Source organism: Nothoprocta perdicaria, unplaced genomic scaffold (assembly GCF_003342845.1).
Source record: "Nothoprocta perdicaria isolate Ctin4 unplaced genomic scaffold, notPer1 scaffold_5, whole genome shotgun sequence".
Taxonomy (NCBI): domain Eukaryota; kingdom Metazoa; phylum Chordata; class Aves; order Tinamiformes; family Tinamidae; genus Nothoprocta; species Nothoprocta perdicaria.
The window spans coordinates 4,115,790-4,126,006 of NW_020455754.1; the positions used below are offsets into that span (position 1 = coordinate 4,115,790).

At 50.7% G+C, this 10,217-nt stretch overlaps 1 protein-coding gene across 1 annotated transcript; it reads right to left on the reverse strand.

Annotated features, from left to right (window-relative positions):
* Positions 1 to 306: 306 nt before the first annotated feature.
* On the reverse strand, positions 307 to 8,728 carry STC2 (stanniocalcin 2). Its single transcript, XM_026047599.1, has 3 exons — positions 8,573 to 8,728; positions 5,994 to 6,205; positions 307 to 2,557 (listed from the first exon to the last, which is right to left on the reverse strand). The coding sequence occupies exons 1-3, from the start codon at positions 8,726 to 8,728 to the stop codon at positions 2,170 to 2,172; spliced, it is 756 nt and encodes a 251-aa protein (XP_025903384.1). The 3' UTR covers positions 307 to 2,169.
* Positions 8,729 to 10,217: the final 1,489 nt, after the last annotated feature.

Sequence of the window (10,217 nt, forward strand, 5' to 3'; positions counted from 1 at the left end):
AAATCTGTATGCATGCTGAGGTGATACGTTGACCGAGACATTCAAGGATGTGGATCTCTGTTTGGTTGCCGTAGATAAATCAGGCCTCTAACGAGAGGGGGATCTGATTTCAGTTTGGTGCCAGGCACCGGGTCGGCAGCGAGTTGTTCTGCTCTGTTTGTTAAATCGCTTCYGTTCGTTTTGGTTTGAGCTTGTTCCTTTGCGTGGCTATGGACTATGGGGAAAAAAGGATGCTCCTGGGAAGCTCCGGGGACCAGGGACCCGCTTTGGGCTCCACCAGCAGCCAGACCCGTCGGTGGCCGCTCGGGAGCAAGGCGGGAATGACCCGGAAGGCTCCTCCCGGCCGCAAGGAGCTCCGCTCCTCGGCTCCGCACAGTCTTTGCAGCTCCTTTGGGCCAATCCCACATCTTCCCAATGAAGTCAGTAGGAATTTTTGTCATAGAACTTAGCTGGGAGTAAAACTCAAACAAGATCAAGGTCCTTTCTTTAAATAAAGCCCCGGTGATCGCCTAAGAACGTATCTTTTCAACTTGACGATCCCCTTTGCTTCCTACGTGACTTCTATTAAAAGTAGTGCCTATAAATTCTGCTGGTGGATACATGCATTAAATTCTGACTGAAGTTATTAGGAGCTGCATTCACTTAGCAGTAACGAAAATCTAGGCTGGAAACTGCAGCCAAGTTCCAACACGCTCTGCCGTTTATGCAGCTCCTGCCCACCATGCGCCAAGTTCGTTCCCTGGGTACGCTCTGTCTCTTCYGAACTGCCTTCCTGCCCCCACAGCTTTCCTCGCAGGCTCCTAAACGAGAAGGCTCCAATGCTTGGTGTGATTCCCACTTTCCCAGAAAAATTCACTTTTTCTCCAGAGGAAGCCAAGGAGCTCGTCCTCCTGTCCTCATGCTGCTGTAACCTACCTTTCCAGGACAGCATGTGGGGCTACAGGACTGCACATCTGCAACCTGAGAATTACAATTGCATAGGGGATGAGGGTGAGYGGGACGTGTCCTCACACCTCAGCTGCACTAGGGATTGCCCGGGAAGGAGGGAGCTCCCGACCCCCTTCCCTCTGCAGTGACCAATTCTGCAGACCCTGGCGGTCGTTACCTGTGTGACRATTAGCTATAGGTCCGAGCCCCCTCCCAAGTCTTTGGCATTTTGACCAACCACAGCCGACCTGCACCAAGCTGCTTCCTAAGAGAGACATTTCTAATGGGACAGCCTATGGGCTCCCRAGCTGCCTGAGCCCACACCCGTGCCTGTAAGCTTGGGCTCTGCATAGGGTGGAGGTCCTGCTCTGGTAGCTGTGTCACYGAGTGGGCAGGTTTAATTTCTACAAGAGAACAGCCCTGGGCAGTTAGAGGTCTGGGAACCCAGAGGCTCAGAGGTCTTCCACGCTGTGTTCTGCAGCTAAGCAAGTTGTAACAGTCCAGGTGTCTTGACTGGAAGGCGACCACTTAGGTCTTTGGCATCCTGAAGTCCCTGGGTAAGCAAGTGTCAAGTTCTGCAGTGGTTAGGAAACAAACAGGGGCACTTAGAGGAGGCAGCATCACCCAGGCAGGAGCAATGGCTCAGAAGTTACTTGAGAGAAAAAGACAGAGCTCCAGACCACAAGGTCCCTGTGCAAGAAATGAGATAGTTGGTTCACTGGAGCATCACAGAGAGCCTTGAGCTCTTATGTTCTCAGCCACAGGCAGAAATGAAATTCCTTTGGGATTTAGCCATCTGCCTTCAGACTGTACCCTAAACCTTCAGGGGTGGGAAGCCACGTGTGGCCAAATACAGCCCGGCAGAGCCCTCCTGTGACCTGCTCCCCAGCTGAGAGGACCAAGAGAAAACAGCCCCCCAAACAACCCACCAGCCTCAAAACAAGACCCTGAATTTTCAACCAACATCCATTTTGTAAAAAGGGGAAAGAATTTACTTGGAGACATTTTGCCACGTTCGGTGGCTACTCGAGCGTTGAGCTTGCTGCATCAATAACCCATTGCCACTGCTCTCCCTTTGCTACTATATACATGTCGCTGAGGTCCAAGTATCTCACAATGCCCTGTGTGTGACCTCTGAAGGGGAAATGCTTTGGAATGTCCATAGACAGGGAGATGGACTCAACGGAGGACGTTTCCAGTGGAGGGGGAGGAAGGGGGAAAAGGGGAGGTTGGTGCCTTTTTTCACCTCCGGATGTCAGAGAAGTCGGACAGTTCGTCTGCCCGGTCCACGATCCCKTGTGCCCCTTTGGGACCGTGGGCCCCAGCTTTTCCCCGGGCGTTCAGGTGGCCCTTGGTACCTCTCTCCCCCTTGGGCGCTCGCGAGCTCTCTCTGTGCTCGGCTTCCGAGTGGGCCAGCATGTCCCCGCGGCCGGCAGCCGCTCTGCTGCCTTCGCCCGCCTTCTTCTCYGGACTCAGGATGGAGTCTCCGGGCCCAGCGGAGGTGCAGAAGCTCAGGATAGAGCAGAGGCTTCCCCAGTTCTGTTCACACTGGGTCTGGACGCTTCTCGTTATTGCCTTTTTCACCTCCTCACCACACGTGAGCAGGATATTCACTAGGTCAACATAGGGCCTGCAGATAAAGGAAACAAGAACCAAGTTAGAGGCTGTCAGGACTACCCAGCAGTCAGGCCTGGCACGGGTGCTCTCCTTGCTTACGGCCCAGCTCAGGCTCTTGCTCTCTACCTCCTTGGCAGCCTGAGGTTCAAAAACCTCCCAGCTCGCAGAGCCCCTCAACGCCACACGTTTATTCCCCATTCGTTATGTTCTACCCGGCCACGTCTCTGTAGGAAACGCACTTTTCTGACTGCCCGCAGTGCAGCTAAGTGCTGTACAACTGCTGAGCCTGCCTTCCCTATCCACCCAACGAACTGAGGGAGCCTAATTTCCATTGGGAGATGTCAGGCCAATATGCTTAGCCAGCAGGGCTGTCAAGTGAAACAACTGCTGTTTCACACCTCCTTCCTCCATCTCTTTCCATATCCGTTCAGCTTCATACAACAGTTTGCTGCCTCCAGATGAATGACCACCCAGAGCACACAGCAATCTAGTCTGGGAGAGGAATGCATTTCCTCACCTTGGAAAGAGCAACAGACCCTTGACTAAGCAGTTCCCTGGGCTTTCTCACCACCTTGTGCTTCAGGAAAAGCTAAAGGTTGATCTCTGCCAGAAGCAAGATCTCATCTGCACCTGTGATGTAGCTGTACAGAGTTAAAACTCGGGGAAATTCACCTTCTGCACCGAGCTGCCTCTTCAGCTTCACGGAGTTAACGCAAGTTGGGAGGCATCATTTCTTCCCACCAGAAAAGGGCTCTAAATAACCCTGGGCCAACCCTGTGCCCACAGCCAGCAGCAACGCYGCCTCACAGCACCCTGGTGCTGCCCGTGCCGGGGCAGGAGGAGGGGTGGCCGGGGCTCCACGTGGCCTGGAGAGCACAGGAGCCCTCTCCAGCCGCCCGTTCCCATGCACTGAGTCACGCCTGCAGATCCAGCCGATTAGCGGGTGGCACCACCAGCCTGTTCCTCTGCCCAACTGTTTAACCTCATTTTTGAATGACTAATCTTGGAGAGCCACCTATGCCTCTATCTCAAAATATTTCCCATATTTGGATTGTTTCTATCATTTAAAAGAGTTGTTTGGAATGCAACAGTGAACAATCTGCCAGGGCCTGTCACCACTTCCACATAATAAATSGGTCTGACCCGCGCCCCCACAGCAGCTGACTCGAGAGGCAACTCTGCTGCCCTGCTTGCCTTCCTCAGCACACAGCAAGAGAAACAGCAAGGGCAGAGCAGGGAACACGGCTGAAGGCATCCACGGGGCTCCAAGCTACTTGTCTTTGTTTAAAATCCAAATAGAAAATGTGAAAGACCTGAGCATTTTGCATATGAACTAGTGGAAGGGAGAAAAAGAAAAAGAAAAAGAAAAAGAAAAAGAAAAAGAAAAAGAAAAAGAAAAAGAAAAAGAAAAAGAAAAAGAAAAAGAAAAAGAAAAAGAAANAAAAAGAAAAAGAAAAAGAAAAAGAAAAAGAAAAAGAAAAAGAAAAAGAAAAAGAAAAAGAAAAAGAAAAAGAAAAAGAAAAAGAAAAAGAAAAAAGAAAAAAGAAAAAAGAAAAAAGAAAAAAGAAAAAAGAAAAAAGAAAAAAGAAAAAAGAAAAAAGAAAAAAGAAATCAGTTGTAAAATTGGATATAATCTTTACAAAAAAATCTTTGGAAGAAAGAAGTTGCTGGTATGACTAAAAAGTGGCAGAGCTGCCAACTATTTCAGGTATTCAGAGCCTGCCAGAGCCCTGCGGATTAGCACTGGCCTGTTCCTCCTCTGCGTCTTCCCCTTCTGCATTTCAGCTAGCCTGACCATAGTACCTGAACTGAGCACAAGGCTGCAAGTCAGCAGACCTCATTTTATTTCCAGCTCTGCCACACTTGCCTATTGAGCTTGAACAAGTTACTTAGTTCAAGAATTGCAGAAACGGCCTCTAAATATAGGAGGGAGGAGACTGGATGGAGCGAGGCTATTTGGGGAGTCCCGCACAGGAAAGCTACACTCTGCTTCTACGAGATGCTGCAAATGAAGTGTAAGAAGCACTCAACGACACTGTGTAAATTATAGGTGTTCAGCTGAATAACTCTTCTCTTCTCAGGCTGAGAAACCCCCCAGTTTAGGTCCCCAGAAATAAGAAGCTGCTTTTGAGTCTTCCAGCTTTAGCCTGCTTGTAAAATAAGGAGAGCTCACTCATCTTTGTGCAGCTTTTGGTTCACTCACTTCCCATCTCCAAGGGATGGGGGCCAAGCGCCCTCATTGAGGGCCCATTTCTGCAGCAGTGCCCACGGGGAGGTGGCTCTTGTGCAGCACAAAGCGTTGCCTCTGCACGTGCCCAGGGCGCTGCCCTTCCCCGGGGCCACTGCCAGCACATCTGGCAGGGCCACCGTGGGCCACCAGCCCTGCCTTGGATCCAAGCCGCAGGAATGTTCCTGGGAAGAGCCTTGCTTTCAGCCCACCGTGTTCAGCTTGTCAGACCACAGCAGAGGAGTCTGCGCTGGAGGGTAAAGGGGCACCAGAGTCCCTCTAACTGCAGCTTGAATTTTCCAACAGAAAACAAGAAAATTGGGAGCCAGMTCCTTTGGGGACCAACAAAAATACAAGGCTACAAGCCATGGACACATCAGTCAGTGAGAAATGAATCTGCTAAGATTTCCATGCTAGTATCTGCTAGGGATGGAGAAGTGCACGGCAGGAAGATGCTCTAAGGCTAAAGTTGCTCTCAGGTTGTGGCTGAGCCTCCTTACTCAGGGGATAGATGGTCACCTGCCAGAAACACAGCCCTGGTTTTGCAGCTGTGCAGAGCACTGATACAAGCAGCTCGGGCCACGTTTGTTCCCATCAGGTAGCAGCATGATCGATTCCAGCAAAGATTTGTGCCTGCTGTTCCCTGGGGGGCAGCCGTGTTCCCAGACAGAAAGATGAACTACTTAAAATCTGACCTGTGCCTCATGCTGTGCACCTTGGTGTTTTATTGAAGAGCATTTGAGGTTAGTACGGAGCTGTGGGACTGCAGCTCTTTCAGGAACAATTAACTACAGGGCATTTGAAAGCATGCATTTGCAATATGATTTATCTTCTTACTGAGAGTTTTGCGTAGTCCTTATCCCCAGGTCATCACTTCTAGCTACTGCCTTTTACAAGGGATCAGGAATGGTGCCTTTGAGTTTGGAAAGCACCTGGACATTGTGGGATCCCCCTGGAAGCAGCAAACTCTAACACTATATTTGCCAGTGAACCAAGGATGCAGCTAGATCCATCTTTAACCCATGTCTTCGCCTTCCAGTCACATCTAGAGAAACTAGTTCTGAAGGAACCTTGTGAAGAAAGTGTTACCTTGGTCTAGAGTGTGGGCAAACGCGACCCGTGCAAGGCAGGGAGGCTGCTGGGCAGATGCACAACCCGTGGGCATCCAGGCGCTCCTGGCAGGAGCTCCCAGGCCTCGGAGCACACCGGCACGGCCACTTACTCGTGCTGCAGCAGGTCTTTGAAGTGAATCATCTCCACAATGACCTGGACGTTCTCCTTGGCGGCAGAGCAGAGGTCGTGCTTCAGGTAGCACTCCCGCTGTAACTGGAACACCATCTCTTTAATGGCAGGGCACTTACGGCTGATGCAGCTGAATTTATGCCTCAAGGCATGAGCCTTACACTTCAGAGCATCTTTAATGAAGGATTTTCCCTGAGAAGAAAAGAAATGCAGTAGGTCTGTATTTCTGTCCAYTAAGCACAGCAGGTGATTTATGCTCAACTAGCTGCTCCTCAGTAAGACGACGTCAGGAGTTATTAGATTGCTAAGGATATTGGTTAATGGCTTCCCCCTCTTCTCTATTTCTTCACCCTTCAAGATTGTGCTAAGTTTCCCTGTCTTGTTATTCCAGCAAGGCTGAACACACAGGGTCTTTTCTCTGCTTTCAGGAAACCTTTAAGGTTTCCTCTGCCCAAACAGAGGCCTGACCAGAAAGGGGACGGGCATCAGGGCACCTTTAGGGAATGTGATGCTCGAGTTTTTGGCTCCATCCCCTTCTGGGGCTGCAGCACAGCAGGCTCACACCAAGGACAAGTGCATCCTACAGCGGCTGAGGTCCCCAYGGCCCTGAGCACATACTAAGTTAGTCACCCCAAAGTAGCTTTGTTCTTTTTGAAAATGACTTTGCAATCTCCTCAGAGTCCATCGAGATATGTACAGGCCCCATTCCAGCTGTCAGTGCTTTCTCTACAACCACTTCCTCAGGCAGAAAGGGACCCAAATGAGCTCTCCCAATAATCCTACAGTCTTTGATGTCTTTTGTTGGAAGAAACTGAGTGACATTAAAAAAAATCAGAACAAGAAATCTTAAAAGTTGCTGGAAAGCTGCTTTGGCAACATCCCTTTAACCTCTGCTTGCGATTCCCTCATGCAATTGTTTGGAGRAGGTTGAGGCAAAAACCCTCCCTCCTATTGGATGGAGAAAGATCCTGTCTTTTACCCAAAGGGATTCCGGCACAACTTCACTGACATTAACGAAGACCAACCGGAGATGGGCAAGTAGATTTTGTCCCTAAATTGTTTCAAGCCAGACTGAATTGTTTCTTGCTGATCAAAGGGCTGCTTCAGTCGTCTTGCCCATCTGTGCCACATACCAAGGGCACTTGGCAGCCCTGCCCCGCAGTAGCCAACGTGCACCGTGGGCAAATAAGGACAGAGAGAAAAGTTCTGATACAAACCAAYGCCAACATCGACTCTCAGGTTTCAAAGAAAAGCGAGTTTTGAAAGACTCRGGTTTCATAAGGGAGCAGAAAGCAAAGTGACTAGTGCTGCTCATCATTTAATGCACCCAGAAAGGCATGTGGATAATGAGAAGGGCCCTAAAAAGCCACGTCATAGTCAAGTCACTGCAGTATTAAGAAGGTTTGAGACTCCTTTTTGCTCGGCAGTGCAGATGGGTACAGGCTGTTTCCCATCCAGGCTGAGTGACAGGATCTGGGTATCCTGGGAAAGGGACATCCCTGACTGCACTCAACCTTCCCACCCCTGCCTTGTTCACCAAGTGTGCACAAATAAGACAGCATTCTCAGGAAGTCAGCTGGAAATTGAGCGTTTTCAGACACCCACAGGCTTAGCAGATTCAATTCTCCAACTTTAATGGCCACACAAACGCTTTGTACATCCTCACGAACTTAAGCCAAGCACTCCAGCACTTCCAGATTGTTTTTCTACTGGATGTTCCCACCATCCCCCATTAAAAAGGCCAAATGCTGAAGTCTGCCCTGCCTTCTGCCACGCTTCTAGCAGTGCTCCATAGCTGCTGCTGTTAGTCAAGCTACACTGCAAGCTGCACGGTCAAGCCAAATGCCGCTGGCCCGGCGTCATGTTCTCCCCTCCGCACTGAAACGGGAGAGGAGCTTTACAGGACATAATGACAGGATGTCTCAGTGATGCATACATGGTCTGGGGAGAAAATGAAGGAGACAAACTTAATATTGCATACCATCCAAGTAATGTATCTTAATGCCAGCGCTCGAACCAAAGTATTAGTTGACTAGTGGCTTTAGGAGGTTGCCCATATCAGCTGTGTGCAAGTCCTAAGGATAAACTTTAGCTGCACCTTGGGAAATGATGCCTGAATGACCTGGGTGCCCAAGTTGTGTTTGGGAATCAGCTTTGAGAATAACAAAATTTAGAAGTGTAAAGCATTGGCCTCAATCAGAACCATCATCTAGGTGGTGGTTGCTGAAACATTATCCTGGGAGGGAACTGGAGCTGCAGATACGGACAGTCACACATTGTCCCTGTGCTGCTCTGCATGTGCGTCTTGGTTCTAGATCCTTTAAACCACTGATAAAGTTTCAATTGTGTTGAACTATATATCTATATAATATATATGAGCCTTGTCCTGCATACAGCTGAGTTCTGACGTGAAAAATGTAGAAGAAAATTTGCAAAAGCAGAATTGCTTCTTAATGGTCACTTTTGCTTTTTTTTCCAAAACTGTGTTAAAGAACTAATACACATGCCAAGAACGCATCAGAGGCGAGCAGATAAACTGGACATTGCACTTTTTGTTACCTGGGCATCAAATTTTCCAGCGTTGTGCAGGAATGTCATGCAGATCTCGTGCAAGCCTCGGATCTCACAAGAATTGTTTTCAAAGCATTCGAACACTCCACATCCCACATCGCCAGCATTAACCAGGCAGTGCTGGATTTCAGCTAAAATGAGCATTGATTATGGTTAATTTGGAGAACCGTTCACAGAAGCTAGTGGTGGAAGGGGGGGAGGGAAAGAGATATTTTGCTAACATCATCAGTTGAAAAGAAAAAACACATGTGACAACAGTTATTGTACCCACAGCATGCCTGCTTTTTGCAGAAATTAGGCCAAAACTTGGGTGTACTATGTTATGAAAGTGATCTCCAAGAAGTAAATGCCAAATCCACTAAGCTTACGTCAAGCTGTTTTACTGGAGAAACATCTAATGCTTTTTAATTCTGTAGCAGCTAAGGGACAGGCACAATTTTTGCTGTCTGGCTGTGCAGAGACACCCATGGAACTCAGGTGCCYGAGGGAGAGGTGCAGGAGCTGCAGGAATTGGTTATTCCTGGTACTCCAGGCTCGGGTCTGGTGATGCAGCACAAAGTTCTTCATGGACCACTGGGCTCCCCAATCCCAATGCCTGGGATGGGAATGGCAGAATTCCCACTGATAGCAAAGTCCTTTGTATGGAGCATTGCATAACGTTGCAACTGAGGCCTCAGCTCCTCAGAAATCAATTCAAAAATAGGCATTTTTGAGTGTGTATATGCACGCAATATATATAAAACAGATCAATTAGGCTAGCAACTACATATGTAGTTGTACTGCCCTAAGAGATGTTATGTAACGCTGATAAAAGAAAGCCGCCTGCAACTTACTTGAGAAAGAACAAAAATCTAGTTCTTAACAAGACTGCTTCTAGTCCCTTGGAAAAAAAAAAAAAAGAAAAAAAGAAAAAAAAAAAGGCAGGCCGCAGCGGTGCTGCCGACAGGAAAGCGGCTGCTCCAAAAGCCTGGGGATAAAGTTAGAGGGGCAGCTGCGAGCGCAGGGCTGAGGATGCTACGAGCGTCCGTCCTCGGGGCGCTAGCGATGCCCCTAATTAAAGGTCCCTGGGGAGCCGTCCTGACCCCCCAAAACCCCCCAAACGGAGCGCGTTTCGGGTGGCAACTAGGGGCGAAAGGCGGCCCCCACCGGCAGCGGGCCCGGCCGCCTCCCGGGCAGGGCGCTCCTCGCGGCCGCTTCCCGGCCCCGCGGCTCCGGCGGCGCTGCGGGCGCCGGTGCTGGCGGCGGCCGCGGGGCGCCGCGCGGGGCCGTGATTCACGCGCCGGGCCCTGCGCGCGTGCGGCTCCGCACGTCGGCGCGGAGAGCGTTAACAGCAGAAAAAGGAGAAGGGAGGGGAGCGCCTGGATGCCGCGGCTCCCGCTCTGCGCGGCCGGGGAGCGCTGCAGCGCAGCGCGGCTCCCCCTGCCCGAGCAGAGGGATCCCCGCGGGGGATCCGGCCCGGGACACCCCTGCGCTGCGAGGGGCCCGAGCCGCGGCCGCCTCCCCCGCTTCCCGGCGCCGGGAAACTTTCCCCGCGCCGCCGCGGGGCCAACTTGCCGCTGGGCGCTCCGGGAAGTCACTGTCCCCGGCGGGACTCTCCGCGGCGGGGGGTGGCGGGCGGCGGCTTCTGGCGCGC